The sequence below is a fragment of the Centrocercus urophasianus genome, unplaced genomic scaffold (assembly GCF_019232065.1).
Source record: "Centrocercus urophasianus isolate 14NV4802_14NV808 unplaced genomic scaffold, USGS_Curo_1.0 seq_2, whole genome shotgun sequence".
Taxonomy (NCBI): domain Eukaryota; kingdom Metazoa; phylum Chordata; class Aves; order Galliformes; family Phasianidae; genus Centrocercus; species Centrocercus urophasianus.
The window spans coordinates 5403069-5423493 of NW_024884755.1; the positions used below are offsets into that span (position 1 = coordinate 5403069).

At 39.6% G+C, this 20425-nt stretch overlaps 2 protein-coding genes across 3 annotated transcripts in view; one reads left to right on the plus strand and one right to left on the minus strand.

Moving 5' to 3' along the window:
• DNAJA2 (DnaJ heat shock protein family (Hsp40) member A2) overlaps nucleotides 1-10321 on the plus strand; it is a 10572-nt gene extending 251 nt beyond the window's left edge. Inside the window, exons 2-9 of the mRNA XM_042821577.1 lie at nucleotides 2214-2273; nucleotides 3214-3437; nucleotides 4678-4758; nucleotides 5067-5200; nucleotides 6744-6940; nucleotides 8609-8753; nucleotides 8916-9043; nucleotides 9550-10321. Coding sequence (XP_042677511.1) covers nucleotides 2214-2273; nucleotides 3214-3437; nucleotides 4678-4758; nucleotides 5067-5200; nucleotides 6744-6940; nucleotides 8609-8753; nucleotides 8916-9043; nucleotides 9550-9738 — 1158 coding nt within the window. The 3' untranslated portion in view covers nucleotides 9739-10321. The remainder of the gene's footprint in view (nucleotides 1-2213; nucleotides 2274-3213; nucleotides 3438-4677; nucleotides 4759-5066; nucleotides 5201-6743; nucleotides 6941-8608; nucleotides 8754-8915; nucleotides 9044-9549) is intronic.
• Nucleotides 10322-13333: 3012 nt separating this feature from the next.
• Nucleotides 13334-20102, minus strand: LOC122161918 (borealin-2). Of its 2 annotated transcripts, XM_042821692.1 has the most exons (10): nucleotides 19937-20102; nucleotides 19512-19640; nucleotides 19043-19083; nucleotides 18661-18721; nucleotides 17994-18061; nucleotides 17150-17217; nucleotides 15782-15880; nucleotides 14637-14769; nucleotides 14320-14406; nucleotides 13334-13511 (listed from the first exon to the last, which is right to left on the minus strand). In XM_042821692.1, exons 1-10 carry the CDS (start codon nucleotides 20064-20066, stop codon nucleotides 13464-13466), a joined length of 864 nt encoding a protein of 287 aa, XP_042677626.1. In that variant the 5' UTR covers nucleotides 20067-20102; the 3' UTR covers nucleotides 13334-13463. The 2 variants fall into 2 exon arrangements, with proteins under 2 accessions (XP_042677626.1, XP_042677628.1); XM_042821694.1 differs by lacking the exons at nucleotides 18661-18721; nucleotides 19043-19083.
• Nucleotides 20103-20425: the final 323 nt, after the last annotated feature.

The following is a 20425-nucleotide window of genomic DNA, read 5'->3' on the forward strand; positions in this document are numbered from 1 at the left end:
CGGGGGGGGGCACGGCTGGAGGCGGCGGGGCCGCGCCGGGTCTCGCCGCGAGGCCTGAGCCCGCGTGCGGGAAGAGAGAGGCGCCCGGTGTCACCTCAGCCCGGCGGGAATGCGCGGGCCGCGCCGAGGAGCCGTTGGAGCCTCGCCTGCGGGCGGGCGGTGGCGGAGCCGGGTAGGCCTCGGGCGGGCCCCGAGCGGCACGGGGGGGCGGGAGCGCCGGGGAGCCGGGCCCTGCCGTGCGGCACGGCGGTCTGAGATCCCCGCCATGGCCGTGGGCGGCCTCCGCCTCCCGCCGCCCTGCGCGCCCGACGGGCGGGGGCTCCTCGGGGGGGGGAAGCGGCGGAAAGCGGAGCGGGGCTGCGGCCTCCCCATTGTCTGTCCCACGTGTGGGCCCGGCGGGGTTTCGCTTTGCTCGAGTCCGGGCCGGGGGCACCGAAGCGAGGTGATAAAGAGGCAAAGACAAAACTTGGAGCTGGGTCATCGGTCTAACGATGTACCGCAGGCATTTCAGTACGTAGGGTATGAACCGCTTTACTGTTTTCCCCCCCAAAAAATTTTACCCCCGTTTATGCGGGAGGAAGGAAAATTAACAAGCAAGTTTACTAGCAGTGACCTGCTTCCGCTGATGGGTGGTGCTGCCACAAACAACCGCGTTACCCAGCATGCACACGGTAGCTTAATTTGTGCAGGGATAGGCAGTGGCAGTGTCGAAATAGTGTTAGTGAGAGGTGGTAGGAGGCTGGCAAACACCATCAAGCACTGTTAACACCATCAGGCACTATTTTTTCCTTATCAAAGTCTCTTAAAGGTGTTTTCTCTCCCATACAACTGAAGAACTTGCAGCACTCTTTTATTCTATGACCTCTGCTGTTCTGTACTCGTTGCTATATGTTGCACTTGTCAAGGAATGTACCAACTGCCTTGTAGCACTCAGTTTGTCCCTCTTATCCTCACTGAGAGGCCACGTGGATGCTTCATTAATCTGATATTTTAATATCAGATATGAAAGCAGAGCGAAATGGACAGTAGTTTTACTGAGAATCAGGAGGAAAACAGCCCTTAACAATGATTAGTTAAACTAACCTGTATTAAAGCTATGGTAGGTGTCCATGTAGCCTTGATTCTGGATCTGTTTCTCATTAATTAAAAAGAGGTTGCTTGCTCAGGGGCCATAAATGATCTTAAGGATTGCTCTAAAATGCTGTGCTGCTATAAGCGAAGACATGAACTCTTCCCTTTAACAGTCACTACACAAAATCCTTTTTAGCTGATATGATATGTAGATTTTCAGTTGAATTTTTCAATGATTTTAGTGCTTAAAATACAAGGAAAAGATGTTTTTATTACAGTTCAAGTTTGTGAAAGGTTAAGCCTTGTTACTGATGGGTAATTTGTATATGAGACCTATGATTTTTGCTCTTTACTCTTAGTGTATTGTAGAACATTTTGCTTCTGATATCGATGTTCTGCTTTGTCTTATTAACTTTTTTTAAGCACAGCATACTTCAAGATAATCAGTAAAGACATGTAACTTCAAAATAAAGGAATTTTACCAGGCGTAAAGCTCTTCTACAGCTGTAGTTCCAAAGGGAGAATTTAGATGCTCTGCTCTACTCAAATGTCATTTTGAGTCATTTCTGTTAACAATCATGGGGCAGACATTGGGAACCGATGAGGTGGGGTCAGGGAGAAGATGTGAGAAATACCCAAATTGTAGAAGAAGTCTTGTTACTGGCTTTGATCCTCTAAGCTAGGAACAAAGTGATGGAGTACTGCTAAAGAAAAGGTCATGGTCTTAAGAACCAAAGCACTGGTCAAAAAAGCGTATTTAAAAATCTTTGCAGCCGTTCTGTCTGCTGTTTTTAACAATGAAGTAGAGATGGTGTATGTTCTGTTCATGTAACTCATACTTAGTTCAGTATGAGATTGAATGTTTCATTATTGGTAGATAAGAAAAAAAATGATTTTTCTTGGATTAGTGACTGATAAAATCGGATGAAAAGCTGAGGCAGCCATTTTGTTCTTAATGTCTTGCTGTGATTGAGGAGACATAGTAAAATCAGAATTATATATCCCATTGATACATGACTGATATCAAACATTTGTTTTCTCATTTTATCAGGGTTTTCTTTCTCCTTGGAAGGCTAGTTGAGTCTCTCAAAAAAGTACAGATGACTCAAAATTGGAACTAATTTTGTATCTCTTTCAACTAGGCTTATAGAAAGCTGGCCAAGGAATACCATCCTGATAAGAATCCAAATGCAGGTGACAAAGTAAGACTTGTTTTTATATATTTTTTTTCATTTAAACTCCTGAAGTTTGCTGTTTCAATAGCATCTAAAGACCTGAAAAAAGTGTGGAGGGCTTGATGTTGCAGATGGCTCAAAAACAGTAAGAACTATGAGAGGGAACAGTGCCTTCTCTACTTATTTCCAATCTCAGGGCATACTTAGTGACAGAATGCAGCAGTTAAGTCAAATTCGTTGAGAAGGCAGTGCTGAAAGAATTGCCTCTTCATCTGCCAGTGTCAGCTGACACTGACATCTAGCTACATATGTATTTGAAAAACATGAATAATCTGTTTTCTGGGCCCATATTTCTTGGAAAGTAAAATATGTGAAGATGTGGGAAAAAGTACTTTTGGAGGGACTTGAAATTGCAGCGTAGAACACACCACATATATGAGAAGTTTGGATCAGATGTACTAATAGTAATTTTAAAAATGTTAAGTTGACTCAGTTGATTATCCCTATCAAGTTCTCAAGATTGCTTAGAAGTGAGCAGGGATGACTATGTGAAGATAAGCTTTGTTTTGTGGACTGATATGTTAAAATGCATTTTAAAATAGGAGAACAACTGAGCAACTTCTAAAGCGCCTGACAAGTCTGACAGTCGATTTCATGTGTGTAACTTGTTTTTGCCTGCTGGCTACTGCAGTAACGTGTGGTTTTGTACCTGTTAGTAAGACTGTCTTGTGCTAGGCCCAAAAAGCAAGTCAGTGGATACCTGCAACAAAATGTCATGTTTGATGGGAAGGCAAGATGTAGCACAATGATGCCTAAATCTGCTTTCCTGTCTTACTAGGATGAGGGTGGAGAAGGTTAGTGTTGTGTACCATCCTCATCAGGTTTTCATGCTGGACAGGGAACTGTAGCAAAATTCTCACTTAGTTAAAGATTATTGTGCACTGATGTGATTCTTTCCTTTTTCTAGTTCAAAGAAATTAGCTTTGCCTATGAAGTATTGTCAAATCCAGAGAAACGTGAGTTATATGATAGATATGGAGAACAGGGCCTTCGAGAAGGTAGTGGTGGAAGCAGTGGAATGGACGATATTTTCTCCCACATCTTTGGTGGTGGATTGTTCAACTTCATGGGTGGTCAGAGTAGAAGTCGTAATGGTAGAAGAAGAGGAGAAGATATGATGCATCCTCTCAAGTAAGTATCATAATGCTGAAATTAATGTAAATATTCAACTTATCTGTACTCTTCTCTGCTGCTAGTTTATATGTTTGTTGTGCTCCCCAGGTGAGATTATGCAGTCTGCACCTCCTTTTCAGACCTCTGTGTCACGTATAGTCCAGAAGGCAGTTAGCTGGTTTTCAATAAATGGTTAATCATGTAGGTTATCTGATACTTTGATTTGTCTCAATACTAGCCTGTAACTAAGCCTTAGTTAACGTCATTTTCTTGGTGTTGCTTCTCAGTTATGTTTGGAAGTTCTAATCTGAAATTGCATTAAATAAACAAGTATTGTGTAATAGCTGAACTCTTTAGGTATTAATGCTCCTGAAAGATTTTAGCTAACTTGCATTCGTAGCTGACTGTCTGGAAGTATAAAGTATGTAATTAATGGGAAATTCTTTAAAAAGAAAAAAACCTTCAGAAACAAAAGCAAACTGAACAACATGCTCGAATAGCACATCTGACTGTTCTTCACTTACAGTTAAAACTAATATTACTAATTGCTTTAGTTTTGTTTTTATTTGTAAATGCTAATGCTAGGTAACCTTTTCTGGTTTAATAGACTTCAAGTTGAAACTTCTGTCCAATAATGTGAACCTGGGGAAACACTGTTCGTAAGCTTCTCTCACTTTACAGAGGTTATTAGAATTTGCTCATATATTCAAGGGCATCTAAAAATGAACAAACGTAAAGAACTGTATAGCCTTGGGGACTTGTTAGTGTTGTTCTTTCTGCCTCCTCTCCCTCAGTATCTTGTGTTTTCCAGGGGAAAGTACAGTACAGTAGTAAGTAATCTTCTCATGTATGTATGCTATAAAGGCCTCCAAGATGATCTAGAGAGAGGAGGGCTTCTCTCTTGCTTGGTAGAACCTCTTTGAAAAAGAAAACTAAAAGATCAAATGTGACTGTGTAGTGAAACATAATGTGCTATGTTAGCTTGCTTCCTGTGGAGAAACCCAACTAACCAATTACATCGTAGCTTTTCTCTTAAGTGATGTTCAGGGCTGTACCTGTATTCATATGTATAGAACAGTTTTTAATGATTCCTTGTAAAAGCACAGTGGTACTTTTTAAAAAAAAATCTTGTTTTAACAGCAGATTTACTCATTATGAAGAACTGTTTTTCTATTACTTGTCCTAGGCAGATATTTTAATGATGTGGAGAAAGAATATTGTTAAATGATAACACAGGAGAAAATGCCTTATTTTGCAGAGTCTCTTTAGAAGATTTATATAATGGAAAGACAACTAAACTACAACTTAGCAAGAATGTCCTTTGTAGTGCATGTAATGGGTAAGTTCGGTTCTGCTTGCTTTGTTGACGTATGATACAGTGAAGCATCTTCTATGTCAGATCTTCATCAGTATTTAATTTACTGGAGTCTGCTCTGACTCAAAATCGTTTATTTGTAATTTCATGGGATTTGAACTACTTGGGGGAGTGTGTGTGTGTGTGTGTGTGTGTGTGTGTGTGTGTGTGTTTGGCAGCAGGGACACCTGACTCATTGGCGGTGCAGTCAGGCATGTTAACCTACTGCTGTAAATATTGTTGTACATTTCTGAAAGGCTTGGTTTTAATGCAACTGGTGCTTTCTATTCTAGTCAAGGAGGGAAGGCTGGAGCTGTTCAGAAATGTAATGCTTGTCGGGGTAGAGGTGTACGTATCATGATCAGACAGCTGGCTCCTGGAATGGTTCAGCAGATGCAGTCTGTGTGCTCTGACTGCAATGGAGAAGGTAGGTTGGCTCTTTCATATTCCTCATTGCACTTATAAATATGCAATACAAATATATAAATATTTATCTTGTGTGTTTGGGAGAACTGCTGCATAGCTTCTCTCATAGTGAATTGCATCTCATCTAGGAAAGCTTTTCCCCTATGTTGTCATGTTGTCAGATAGGTGTCTGGACCTAGTGTGGAGAAGTCATTTTACTTAGAGCAGCAGCAAGGCTTAATGTCTGGAATGCTGAAAGATAACCCGGAAGCTTAACAATAGGGATTAATTGTGGTGTTTTGTTCTTTTTTTAATTTGTGTTGTGTGGTGGTGGTTTTGTTTCTTAAAGATTTGGATGTGAATTTTACTTGTTGCTATTACTCTTCCATTAAAGAGACCAATATTTTTTGGGGGGGAGGAGGGATTAGAAGTTTTTGGTGTTGGTTTTTTTTTTTTTTTTTTTACTGTCTTAGTCTCCAAGGACAGGTTTAGATTAAAACTAAAAACCTAAATTTGGACTTAAAAGAAAAAAAATACTAAGATACCCTTTGCTGACTTTGTTTTATCATCACATGATATGTACTACATGTGAATCCTTTCTGAATCTTCTGCAGTTTGCAGAGTAGTAATGCAGCCTTGTAGATAGCTTTGCTTTTGACAGTACCTGACATTAAAAAGAGCTGTATTTCATTGAAATATTTTACAAATGATGTTTCTTAACATCTTGTTTTGCAATTCAAATACATAGTTTCAGTTGGGTAGGACAGAGAATTTAAGTTGCTCTGTATAATTACCCTTCAGTTTGCTGGAAAAAGTACTTGCGTTGCTAAAGGTGACAAACAGTATGAAAAACTATTCGCTGTCAGGATAGTATAGGAGTGGAGTCTTATGTGCCAGGCAGTTGTAGATAATTTCTGTGGGACACCATTTATTGCTCTTGTATGAAGCCAATTTGATCAGCTGTCTTGGTATGTGAGGCTCTCTCTAGTTTTACTGACTGCATTTATGTAGTACTTAAGGGCTGCAGTAGAATGCTGCAGAATGGGGCTGTTAGCAACTTTCACTGTTGTTAACAGAACAGAATTAAGCTTCTGAAATTCAGTGAAGTAGTTTGAAATTGGTATTGTGACTTTTAAGGAAGAGTGGGTGCTGCCTCTCCCTCCTTTACAGTGATTATCCTGCAATATAACGAAGAATTTAAAAGTAGTTTGTTTTATTTTAAAGAGAAGTTGAATGGTAAGGATACTGGAGTTTGGACCTAAGGAACAATGCAAGCTGCAAACCTCACCTTTTGTTCTGTTTTCTGTGTCCAGAATCTTTTGAAGATTCGTGATAAGATTGCTTGGAAGCTTTTATATATATCTTTATGTTCCCTTTTTGTTCTTTCTTCCCCTTTTCCCAAGTACAGTAAGTAGAGTCTGGTTTTCTTCTTGTAATGGGTGTGTAAAGCAACACCTAAATAACTAGTTCTGTTGCGTATGTTGTTCAACTTACTTTAAAATAGCTTTCTTTCCCTTTCAGAATTGTGTACAATTATGTGTTAATCTCTGAACTTGTGTCTTCAGGTGAAGTAATTAATGAAAAAGACCGCTGTAAAAAATGTGAAGGGAAAAAGGTGATCAAAGAGGTAAAAATACTTGAAGTCCATGTAGACAAAGGCATGAAACATGGGCAAAGAATTACATTCAGTGGAGAAGCAGATCAGGCTCCAGGTGTGGAACCAGGTGATATTGTCCTGTTACTCCAAGAAAAGGAGAATGAGGTAATACCTTTAAGTTTATGTTTTAAATGCCATTTGATACATCTTTTAATATTTAAGTGATGTAAATGGCTGTATTCATGTAATTGCATGTCTGGAAGAGATGATGAATAGCCTTTAGTAATTCTGTAGCAGGTAGTATGGCTTTATTTATGAGCTTTTATTTGCAAGTACGGACCAGAGGACATGTGGATTTTGGTGTTTCTTCATGCTAGTGAACATTAATCTTCTCAAGTAAGCTCACAATGACTTTGCTAGATTTAGTCACTGTGCAGAGCTGTTCAAGACATTAACTTCTATCTACATAGCTTGTGGCACAAACAGTGCAAAGTGTTGATTTTGTTAATGTCTTGTGACATCACAGGAAACTCCTACTAGGCTGCAGAGATGGTGCTTTCTGTGTCCACTATTGTTGGGCTCTGGAAATTTAACACAGAATGCCGATACTATAACTAGATCATTTAACCAAGCACTAGGAAACAAGATTGCTTTATACAAGCTTGGTTCATTCTTATTGTATTCTAGTGTGTACATATTGCACTTCTGAATTAAACATTGCAGATGACCTTTTTCTGTCCTAGACCTCTGCTAAGGGAAAGTTGGGATGACTTTTTTTTTAATGTTTTGTTTGAAAAAGCCCAGTTATTACTATGAAGGGATAAGATAAACTTTGTGATTTACTCTGAAGGAGGAAACTATTAAATGGACTAAAAAAAGCATTCTGTTGCCTCAAAGAACTGAGGTACAAATTTCTAAGTTATTATCAGCTTTAACTATTTGAAAATTTGTAAGCTTTTCAGTGCTGTGGACAGCTATTCTATTGAGACCTATGTGTAGTTTATGCATTCTTCTATATTACTGGGTGAAACACAGCATCACAGTTGCTTGGATTGTCGTTTTTGATAATGAGAACACTGTACACATACAAAACAGATGTGCATAAAACCATGAAAGTTCATATGGTAGACTCCATTTCTATCTTAGTCTACTAATGAACTGTATTTGGTTTTACAGCATTAACTATTCTGAAAAATACTGAAACTTTGTGTCCTAGTGAGTAGAACTAGACTGATATTCAGTCAATCTTTTTGTGTTCTTAAAATCTCCCTTGAGGTGGGAAAGGAGGTGGAGGAAGTAATGCCTTTGGCAGCCTACTGGTGGACAAACTCACGTGTATTCCCATTAAAAATCCAAAGTGGTGTGGCTTAAAGATCTCTTAAGATAGCTGTGGACTAATTGATCAAAACCCTGCTCCATAGGTAGCTAGCTGATGGAGATATCAGCTACTACAATAAATGTTGAGAAATGAAAATGTGGTGTTTTTTTTTGTTGTTGTTGTTTTTTGTTTTGTTTTTTTTTTTTTTTTTTTTTTTTTTGTACCATGGTGTAGGAGAAGCAGTGTCAAACAGTCCTGAATTTTTTGTTTATAGCCTAATTTTTGTAGAAGGTCTTGGGGTAAAGTAAAGGAGTACTGCTGCTTTACGGGCTGCCTTTTTATGTAATTTGAACCTTTTGTCTTAGGATGTCGTGAGGTGTTTGTAAGGTGCACGCTTCCAAAGTGTGTTAAGTAATGTCTTGAAGTTTTAGGAACAACAGTAAACTCTAAATAATCAGTCTTGTGAGGATATGATTGTAGTGCTAGAAAAGATACCTCCTGTTTTCTGTTTTCAGGTGTTCCAAAGGGATGGGAATGATTTGCATATGACGCACAAGATAGGACTTGTTGAAGCACTGTGTGGATTCCAGTTCACATTTAAGCACCTTGATGGGCGTCAAATTGTGGTTAAATATCCTCCTGGAAAAGTAATTGAACCAGGTAAGTGTGAGGAGATAAGGACTCCTTTGACTGTGCTTTTGTTGTTCTTGAATATCTAATTCCATTCTTGTTTTGCTTTTACCTGAGCCCAGACTGGAGAATTGGGTGGGGCAGGACTGTTTCTGAAGCAGCATTCTGCAGATTGGTTTCTTACCCTTACAGGTTGTGTCCGTGTAGTCAGAGGTGAAGGAATGCCACAGTATCGCAATCCTTTTGAGAAGGGGGATCTTTACATTAAATTTGATGTTCAGTTTCCTGAAAATAACTGGATTAGCCCAGAGAAGCTTTCAGTAAGTAGTCTTTCGAGCATAAATTTGGTAGTTTTATTGGACAGTGCATGCAAGGTGCTTGTGTGTTAGCCCCCTGTGCTTGCTTTGTAATCTGTAAATGTTAATAAATTGTTCTATTAATACTGTTCATAGACAGCATATTACTTGAAATATGAATTGAGATTTAGGTTTCTGGAACCTGTTTTTAAAAGCGGTGTTGATTTTTGGGTAGATGAGAACAGAAGGAAGAATCTATGACCATGTGATAAGTCTTGAGAATGCAACTGTAATTACTGATTGGACACTGGTTGATAATGTGTGGAGGTTTTTTGTTTTTTTTTTTTTTTTTTTTCCCAGTTATTGCAGATACTTTGGTTACTCTTAAATGAGTTATGCACTTCAGAGCTTACACTAGTTTAGGCTTCCAAGCCAAACTTGCTCCAAGGAGTCTTGATGCTGTGGGGAAGTCATCACTTTATTTAGAAGTTGGAGATGTGGTACTGAATGCGCTTCTTTCTTTGGGGCAGGAACTTGAAGATCTTCTGCCTGCTAGACCAGAATTTCCTAATGTAATTGGTGATGCAGAAGAGGTAGATCTTCAGGAATTTGATACCACTCGTGGTTCAGGTGGTGGCCAGAGACGTGAAGCTTATAATGATAGTTCTGATGAAGAAAGCAGCCATCATGGACCTGGGGTACAGTGTGCCCATCAGTAAACATTTGTCTAAAAAGTTGCACAAGGATTTTCTTTGAAATTTTGCCTGACTTGTTTTCAACAATCCAACTGGATTGTATAAGTAATCCAGATGAACCAATGGACATCTATTGCTGTATGTGTAACTTTTAAATTGGTCTATAGTATCTACAGAGTGTAATTTAAACTAACCACAAAGCTTACATCTTCATTTTGACTGTGTAGCAGAATAAAGCACTTGAAAGGAAGACGAGACTCCTTTTCACATGGGTTTTAAGTTTGTCCTCGTATCTGTGCTTGATTTTTACCAGTTTTGTGTAGATTTTAAGTTTCATATTTTAAATTCAAATTCTACATTGTAAAGTTTGTGTACAATTTGTCCTGAGGCTTGGTATTTGGCTGCACCTGCATAAGCTGCTACAAGTAGAATAAAGAATTTCATAGCCTGTATCTGTCATCTAGATGCATGGTAAATGGGCTTTGCACATAATGGGTTTAGAGCTGACTGGGAACAATGGAAGACTAAATTAGAAGTGGTTGTAAGTTTTTTCTACCATCTTGTGAACGGTTTCTGAAATAAATAAAAGCAGTTGGTGTATAATATATTTCTTCTTGCCGTGTAACTTTTACTTTTGCAGTGGTTCTGACCATGTGTACCAACTGACTATAGAGAGGTAGGTGCTTGAAAACAGAGAGGCTGAAGCTGCTTTAAAACCAGCTTGCAGTTTAAGAACTGTGTGTATAAATATTTTTCTTGAGCAGCAATACAGCTATTTGGGTAGGGGAAGGCCACAGCCATGTCCCCTTTCTATAGAGAAAGTACAAAGATTTCAGGCTGCCATCAAGAAGTTACAAACATTTGAAATGAAGATGATTAAATCCCGTGCTAAATTAAATCTATGTCTTTAAAACAAACAAAAAAAAAACATGCCTGGCAATCTGTAGTGGTGTTAACACAGTTTGTAAAGAGATGGAGATTAGTGTTGTACTTGACAAATATTTTTTACCTCAAAACATACTAAATGTTGTCAATTTTATCAGCTTTTCAGTAGTTTAAAATTTTTCTAGCTATTAAGATGCTTAATTTTCCCAGTTTCAGTCCTATTCCTTTTTATATGCATTTAATTGGTTTTAAAAAAAGAGACCTTAAATAATTATCAGGTACAGCTATCTTATTTTGTTACTGAGTTGGAGAACTGTGCATGAGTTGCTGTTCACCAGTTTGCTATAGTGTAGTTCCTCTTCCCCGTTGAATAGAAGTTGAAATACACTCTTATTTTTCTTTACAAACTTCAAGAGTGACTTTAAAAGCTTGTCAGGTAATTGTTGAATTCTTATCAGAGTGAGGTGGGAGAGAGGTGCTCCAGAGCTTTCAGTGCACTTGTAGGTGATGACATCGGAACATTGCGAAATGTGGATTTTAAACTGGAGCAAGAATAAACACTGTTTGGCTGCTACTTCAGTATTGATTTATACCGTTGCAAGTCCTCTACTGAAGCTTTGTTTGTTCTCACTTAAACTGCAGGTTTTGGCTTTGCATGAAGTCGTAGTTACATAGTGATCCTTCTGGTGTGTTTCACCAAGTTCATCATCTTAAGCTGTAGTGTTTAATAATTAATGTACTTGTCTAATGCTTTCAGATACTGGTCTTCAGATTTACCTCTAAACTTTAGACTCTAAAATTTTTTTAACTCTAAAATGTATCTCTCTAAAGTAGAGGTAAATTGTTAAATTTGTGTTTTTTGGTGGAGTGGGGAGGAATTCGCTGTAACTTCTTAGATAGCATATTGAGGTGAAAGGGGGGGAGGATGTAGATTTGATCATTATATGTAGTTTGGATTATTAGTCATTAATTTAATTTAGGCTCCTGACAGTAGAATCTGACCATTTCCAGAATTACCTTTATTCTACACATCTCCTCTTTCTACAGAGTTTTAGTGTGGTAAAAGTCATACATAAATTTAAAACTTATACAGTCTTGACTTCAGTACTAAACTTGGAAGTAATATAATACCACTGTCAGTAATTTTGTTTGGTTTAGCAATAAACTTTATTGCTTTACTGCAGCTGCTGCCTCATTAAATAGGCCAATGTGCTTGTCCTATGTGAAAGAAGCATTAGTTGCATGTTCTTTGTAATAAGTGGTGCATTGTGATATGTAGGTCAGAGGTAGTACTACAGAGTAATTGAGTCTTCGGTGCTTCACCCTTGGGATAAACGTATCAATTGATTAAAAGGCCTGCATCACTGAAGAAGTGCACAGCTTGTGAGTTTGCCCCGTGTCAGGGCCCAGAGACACTTTCCTAGCTGTTAACAGTCTCTCTCTCTCACACGCACACACACTCTAAGTTAAAATTCATGAGATCCTTCTACTAGAGCAGGCCTCATTAAACAACAGGAGCTAATTCTGTAATAGATACCACTACATTCAGACTTAAACCCACAGCTGTGCACTGTACTGGTTTTCAAAGCTATATTCAACAATACGTTTTTATGGAAATTATAGAATACTGTTGTCAAACATTCAGATTTCAGTGCTGCCTTGCAATGGTATATGCATTAGTGTAGTATATGAGGGAACAGTTAAATCATTCATCTTGAAATACCAGCTTGTCTTCAGGAATCAACATTGATAACAAGCTGATGCGATGCACTCATCAATTTAGGTTAATTCAAATAAACTTAGTTGTAATTGAGCAGTATAATGACTGACTTCTAAATGTAGGATGTTTCATACAATTCTTAATGCTATTATTAGAAAGAAAAGCATATCTATATTCTGGTTATCAGGTGAAAATAAGATTATTCATCAGTTAGGCTTAACTTAATGCTCTTGACCAGCTTTGACTTCCTTGTCCTAGGAAGTGCTTTTTTTTCCTTAATTGAAACTTGTGACCCTTATCTCACTTTTTTTTTTTTTTTTAGAGAAGACTGAAGAAAAAACTGTTAGAAGCTAAAATTGCTTAAAATATGCTTAAAGTTTTGAAAGTGCAAGTCTTCCCTGCTGTCGTATCACAGTGAAAACATTGAAATCACTCTTAGCAGACTAAAAGCCAGGAGTATCCTCAAGTTAATGAAAAGCTTATGCAATGGTGGTCATCTTTTACTTGAAAAAGTTGTCAAAAGCTTTCCTACCAGAGAAAATCTGAGCTATTACCCTGTCTTGCAAGTTATATCACAACAGAAGACTGGAAATAATTCAGTTTATTTGTGTTAGATTTGTATCTGTGTTACCAGAAAACTGAAGCTGCATATCTTAAAGTTCTGTTAAAGAACTTAAAAACCTGCATTTCGTTTTAAGGCTTAAGTAAAATCTCTAGAATACGAAACATGAATAGTAACAGCAAACCAATAGCTAAATAGAATTCTTCCGTGCATGCCAGAAACAATGTAAACTGTAATAATAAGTAGCTTCCTACTTCTAGCTGTGTAGAAATATCAGTTAGACCTTAAATCTTCTGCTACTAAATCTTGCTTGTTACATCAAGGTATTTTTCCTTTTACTGTGAACTGAGCTAAAATGCCAGCTAAAGGCTTGTACAAAGGTGGAACAGTAAAATCGCTTCCTTTTGCATTTGTGTCCTTTATGGAAACAAGGAAAAACATGGATCCCATTGTATGCTTTTATGTAAAAATATTTATTCAGCAGTACACAGCTTTATTAAGACATTGTAGATATTCTCTGAACACTTTAGAGGAGGAAGGTAAGAGCAGTTGTGAATATTCTGTCATCGCAAGGCAGTTCCGTTAACTTGACTTAGCAGTAGCCTTTCCACATAATACAGTCAGCTCACTCTAAGGATGAAGAAAATTCACTTTAGTTCAAGCTAACAAGCAAAGCTTAAAGGAAATTAAAAAATTAGGTGCTGTAGATGTAATAAGTAAATCCCTGCTCTCTGCTTACAGACTCAGATATGCTGTTACCAAATTTGACTTCCGCACCTTCATCTTAACCTATTCCAGCCACATTCAATTACTCCCACCACAAGACTTATCTGATTATTATCACTGATTGTCCAGATGGATACCTATTGCTCCAGATGAATTCATCTGGAAGCTCTATGCTTTGCTAAGAATGTCAGGCAGTGTGTGCTACGAAGTTCTGTTCAGCTTTATTCTTCAAAACAATTTACTTCCTAGAGCCAGAAGTAAGGTAGTTCATGTTCAAATACCAGTAGAGAATTAACAGTAGTTCTTATTCAATAATAGACATAGAACAACAGATTTTAACAAGAACTGAAGCTTTGCTGTAACTTTGTAAGCTTTTGTGGATGGGATAAAGTATGGCAATTTGCACACTGAGCAATCTAGAAGGAAAAGCTTATAATTCTGTTCTATTCCAGGTAACTGTACATGTTTCTGTAAGTGCTCTCCTACGCATTTATCTGTGTACAGCAGTTGTCCCTTCCCTGTACCTCCCTCTCCCTCTCCTTCCAATTTCTGCCAGCCAACTTAGGCTTAACTTCTGAAGAAATACACAGTTAGAATTAGCACCCAGAACATTTATCTCACATGAAAGTGCAGAACTGGGTGGTGGAATACTTATATGCAAGTCTTTTAAGCTTAAGCTTAAAAGGTTTGAGCTTAAAAGGTTTAAGCTTACCACTAGGTTATGAATGTGCTGTACTGTATCTTGATTTAATAGTTGAACATCAAAGTTACGGAGGTCTCCACCAGCCATACGGAGCGTCTAAAAACATGAAGAGAAAGTTTCAAAAACTACTCCAAACGTTTATACTTGCACTGTCAGCTTCTCTGAAAACCAGGTGCTGCCCTGCTACATTAGAAAACATTGCTAACTGTTCTTCCTTGTGTTTAGCAGCTCACACAGGGACAGCGAGAGCCATCTGTATTAGACAATTCACAGTTGAACTACTGTAAAGTATTTTAGAATTTTTTTTTAAAGGAAGAGTTTCATACCTGTCCATCAGCCAAGGGAATGTTTACAAATGGAACCATTTTATCTTGGGGTACTGATTTACTTCTCAGTATCATGCCTTGAACTCTTTCACTGGTAGGTAAAGTTCTTGATACAGCTTGTTGTAGTCCAGCACTAGAATACAAGTAAAATGTTACTATAACATTAGCTTCCTCTATTCTGCACATTTTTTGTGCAAGAAGTTTCTGCACGTGGTAGCAAGCATACCTAAGAAAAAAGCCATCTTGTTTACCTTTTTCAGTGCTGCCAAAGGACTGCAGGAAATCTAATAGCAGCATTTACTAGCACACTAGGTAATATTTTCTGACCGTGACACTTTTTATTCCTGCGTTACAGGCCTGTAAGCAGGCTGACATTTAGACCTCTCACTATCAAGGACATCCACTCCCCGATATGAACAGTGACAGAACAGTTTTGGAAAGAGAAAACTGTGCCTTGAGGCTTTAGATAAGACTTGCACTATATCTGTTCACTTCAGAGGGAAATGGCAGGACATTCCAAAGCTGCTACCTCTTAGAGGTACAGGAAATGCTGTACGTATAGAATTCCTACACTTGTTTTGTATTTTTTTAAAGGCAGGATTTGGACATTTTCTATGTGGCAATAAGCCTCTGGCATTTGTAGTAAGCCGAGGTGAAACTAAGCAACATGTTGGTTTCATGACCCAGTTAGTTACCAAAATCATACACCCTTAGGTATTTCAGCTGCCGACTTCTGTCAAAACTAAACTGTTGCTTATGTAAAATAATTGAAAACCTAAACTGTTGAAAAAGGATACAACTGTGGTAATCAATTTTTTAAAACATGACCATATTGGTCACATTTTAATCAAACATATGCTCTGAGGTTGTAGCTTAAACTCTAAACTATACCTTTAAACAAAAGGAGAAAGGAGTAGAATGTATATTCCATTAATGTTTGTTGAGGTTTCTCCTTTTGTTTTAAAGGAAAGAAACAAACTGGCTTAGTTGTGACATTGCATTCTGTACCTCCATGAAAAAGTAAGCTAACGCCCATGCTCAAAGCAGGAGGCGCAACTGGTTCACATCCCCACTACCAAGTTCAGTGGCAGACCATGAAGACCTGTTAAATCTAGATCGACATGCAGTGTCTTGGTGCTCCTTACCCTTTTGATACTTTTGGTGTGGCTTTGAAATTTGTGGCATTGCAGTCAGGGGCAAGAGTCTTAACAGCCTCATTTATGCTTGTGGAAGAGTAAACAGACCTAAAAAAATAAGAGGAGTAGTGATTTATTTTAATTGCCTCCTCATCTACTTCTACTGTAAAAGCTCCAGCTTAGATGAAAATGGACAGTGAATTAGAGAACGTTGTAAGTGTTCTATAACATATCCAGTTTATATACAATGAAGAAGCCCTCAAATAGATTCTGAGCTATGCTGGAACCTAACATGACAGGTGAATGAAAGGTTTCGTTACATTAGCAGGTAAGGGACAGCTGCAATTCCTGATGTGGGGGATACTTAAAGCATCATCCCCAGCTTTGTTTCAGCATACAGAGATGATCATCTTGGGAAGCTGCTTTTTCAGTAGGATTTCATTTTACTATTTCAGCTGTCAGGACACTTGCTATGTATGGCTGACCTGAATCCACAGAACAATTTTTTAATTTTTGACTTTTTTTTAATTGTTGGGCTTTAACTTGGTTCACAGAATTTTTGATGACAGAATTTACCTCTGCTCTTTCCTCTTTTTTCCCCACTCGCATTTTGAAGACTAAAGGCATAATTTTGTCCCACTGTTACTGTACACAATAAATGCAGCCTGAAAAGCCAGACTTCTCGGGCAAAGCAACCTCCTGTAGTTTGATTTCATCAAGACAGAAACTAAAAAAATCCCAATTCAGGAAAATAATTGTACGTGGCTAAGACATTATTTCTTTTAGGCATGTTAAGCACTGATATTATTTCAGCTGTTTTTCTCCAAATACAAATTGAATGTACCCAAATAAGTGCCAGTGGATTCAGGGATGTACACTGGAACAGGAGCATCTCAAAAAGCTTTTTCAAGCAGATGTATCCACTGTTTTTTATTCATTTATTTTAATCCATTAGATTTTATGACGAGACTTAAATATTGTCTATCCTAAGTACCACAAAGGTTATTTTGCAAGCATCTATTTCCCTGCTAATGATAACTTCCTTTCTGCTATTCTAAGGGCAAAATTATTACACAACAGTTCATTACCCATAATAAGAAGCAACAAAGACATTTCCCTTATGTGCTGTCTTTCATGAAGTGATGTTTGTTAGTCTGTGCTGATAACACATTCGGAACTGCACGCCATGCGGTGAGTGAGAGAACTACGTCTTTCAGCTAGATGTCAGCTAGATGTGCTTTTTTGTACATCCGATACAAGTTATGGAAGGCATCTCTATCAGAGCGTTTATAAGGCTCAAATTTCATCTACTTTTGAGAAGGATTCTGTGCAGGATTTACCAGTTTAAGTAAGTTATGTATCAAAGGTCAGGCTTACCTAGAAAGACTGTGCAGTTTGCTATTTAAACCAGAGCTCAGTGAAACCAGTGACTTTGATTTGGATACCTGAGAACGTGCATTAGACTGCAGTTAACAGAAATGGCATCTTAAGGCAAAATGACAGACATATGATAGATACTTCCAGGAAAAATACTGGAAGAATTCCGTGTTCAAACAGAACAGTTAAGCTCCACAGTGCTGCTTTTTGCTGTTTTACATATTTTAGAAACCACAAATACACATTTCAAGTTTTTTTGATGTAAAACTATACTGAATTTCAGTATGAACAAACACAAGCAATAGCTTTTCTAACATACACCTTTCCAACACGTAGCCCTCTTGTAATTAAGACCTGTATGTGGAGTTACAAGTTTTGTCTTCATTGAGTTATCCTGGCACATTGTGTTTGGCTGAGGTACTGCACTGCACAGGACTGAGGTGGTAGAATTAATACACCTGTGCTATCTGGTTTACAGATCCATGTGGATAGGATGCACCAGTCACCCAAACATACGTCTATTTTTAACACAAAGTTGAGTTCTAAAAAAATGTTTCAAATAGTTCCTCAAACCATCAGGACTTATTGGCAAATCAGGAAAGAATGACTACTTCAGTATGTGCAATTCTGTGTGAATGAGTTACACAAAGAGCAGATAACATTTTATTATGAAGTTAATTTACTATGCAAATTGTCTTGCTTAACTGAAAATAAGCTGAATTTGAAAGAATTTATTGTTCAAACAGACAACAGGCTACTGGCCTGCCTGGGAATGGACAGAGCAGGGTTCATAGCACGTCACGACAGATTAAACCCTTACATTGTTTATGTAGAATAAACTTACTTTTTTAGGTATTTTCTTTGCAGATGTATACTTGGCATCTTCATATTCAACAATTGTAGTTACCTTAACTAGAAATGCATTTGAAAGAAAAGAAAAAGAAGTCTCACAAAGAGGCATACGTTACTTCAAACATTTTGTTTGAAGGTGATTTACCCACCCGTAGTTAGGTATCAGTGCTGCTGGGTGACGATCACTCACCTGGGACAGAATTCAAAGCCAACTGTTTGTCACAGACAAAGTGACACATCAAATAGTTAAAAGGCACCAGATAACCCTTTAACTCCCAGATAAAACAGAACTACATTTAAGTAGTAATGTCACTTTTATGGCATAGTTTGGACTATAAAGATGAATGTTATATTCTTTACAGAGCTTAGAGAACAGGAAGTCAAAGCATAATCTGTAATGTTCTGAGCTCTCTTGTTATACTGTAGAGCACTGATAAGGCTCTCAAATCTGTCTCCTTTCACCATTTTCAGTGATAAATCTAAAGGGCAGGAATTCTTATCTCATGTTTTGGAGCGCTAGAACAGCAACACAGCACATGGTCCTTGTACTTTCAGTTAAGCACTTCCCTCTGAAGTTCTCCAGGCCTAATGTTCACATTCTGCTCAAACCACAACAAGGAGAAAATTTAAGAGCAAAGCTACATAATAGAGCTGCTTGCCTTTTTTACTGTTGGTCCGTGTCACTTTTGGGTTTGGTACATCTTCTAGGGTACAGTCTGTCTGTGAGACATTTATTCAAAAAGATAAAGTGAATATTTTTTGTTCAACAGATACATTCTATCTTATAGAAAGCAATAAATCAAAAGGGCGTGGAAGAAAGTGACAGAAATGGCTGAACAGCAGTTTATTTTTCAGAAGCAGCTGTACTTCTTGCAGATGACCATAAATGTTTAGTAATGTTACTGCACTGTGGCTGGCTGTCTAGCCTTTTTTATGTCTTCTGTTTAAACAGGCAGATTAACAAAGTAATTTGTCTGAAGTCCTTACAGCAGAAAGAAAAGTTTCTGGTCTGTAAGCTGTGATAAAGTTAAAAATACACACCGCTGCAGCAGCAAGGGCCACTTCCTCCCCTTCTTGCAAATCTGTGACATAAGAAAGCACAGCTTGTTTACATACTGTTGCTTGAATCATTATTATCTGCAGGTTCTTATCTTTCAAAGTATGGAAATGAGCATGTAATTCAGAACTGTAGTTGCCTAAATAATTCACCTTCACTAGCAAATCCCTTAGGACAGCCAGTGTGCAAAACAACGATAAACAAACATCCTGGGCCACTTCAGTAAGTTTTATCTGTAGAAGAACAGTAAATTTAGCCAAACAGTACACAGCCTGAATTAAAAGCAGCAATGCTCTGTGCTGCTGGAAGCCAATGCTTTTAGGTAGCAGTTTTCAGGGAAGGCACTAAACACACCTTCTGCAAAGGCTTACAGTCAACTCAAGATCGCAGAGCCTTCAGTTTGATTTCATGGCCGTGTCACCAATATTAAATGCTGCATTCACACACACTTACTAAGCAAGTCCTTCCTTTTCATCTTTCTGATGGCAGTCGGCATCTTCAGCAGTTCCACCATGAACGCTTTCTCAGCCATTTGCAAGAGCAAATCGAGTTCTTTCTTCATTTCCCGGATGCTTTCCTTGGCTGGAAACCAGACGGGCGTTTATCGCCACACGCGTTATCCGCCTCCGAGGCCAGCCCCGAGGTACGGCAGCGCCAGCCCGCCGGCCGCTCCCCGCCCCGACGTCCGTCACGGCGCCCCCTGGCGGAACGGTGCTTCCCGCGCAGCCCCACCGTTCCGCGATCCGCCACAGCCTCGGCCGCCCCGACGCGCGCCTCACGGGACGCCGCGCGGCGCCCCGCCCCGAGCCCCTCCCTGCCGGCCGCGCGGGCCCGGTACCGCCGCCTCAGCGAGCCCGGAGGGGGCCGGCCGGCCTTACCCTGCTGGTCGAAGTCGCTGAGGAAGAGCGCGATGCGCTGATCCTTCTTCTCCTGAGAAAGGGCTCCGCGGTCGCGCTCCACGCCCGAGTCGGTGCTGCGCCGCTTGGCCGGAGCCTTCTTTGGGGGCATGGCTGCCACCTCGCGCGACGGACTCGCCCCTTCCGCCCGGAGGCTTTTGTACGAGCGGGGGCTTCTCCCCCCTTCCCCTCCTCTCCTCTCCCCTCCCTCCGCCTCCTCTCCCTCCGCCTCCTCTCCCGGTCCCTGGCGGTCACACCCCCGGCTGCGTGAATCGCCTGAAGGCGGCGCTGCCGACCGGCTTCCGTCCGACGGGTGAGTCGTGGCCGGGCGGCGGGGTGAGGGCGGGCGGCCGCTGCCGCGTGGCGGTCCGTGAGCGCGGTGCGACCTGAGCGCGGTGCTCCGCAGGCGGGGCGGCACCGGCAGCCCGAGCCGCCCGTGAGCTGGAGCGGCACGAGTGCGTGCGCTGAACC

Coding starts and splice junctions, on each gene's coding strand:
- LOC122161918 (XM_042821692.1), bottom strand. CDS start 20,066: ATGCCCCCAAAGAAGGCTCCGGCCAAGCGGCGCAGCACCGACTCGGGC. Junction 17,218..17,993: donor CAAAGAAAATACCTAAAAAA/GTAAGTTTATTC, acceptor GCACGTTCTCAG/GTATCCAAATCAAAGTCACT. Junction 14,770..15,781: donor ACACCAAAAGTATCAAAAGG/GTAAGGAGCACC, acceptor CTTGTATTCTAG/TGCTGGACTACAACAAGCTG.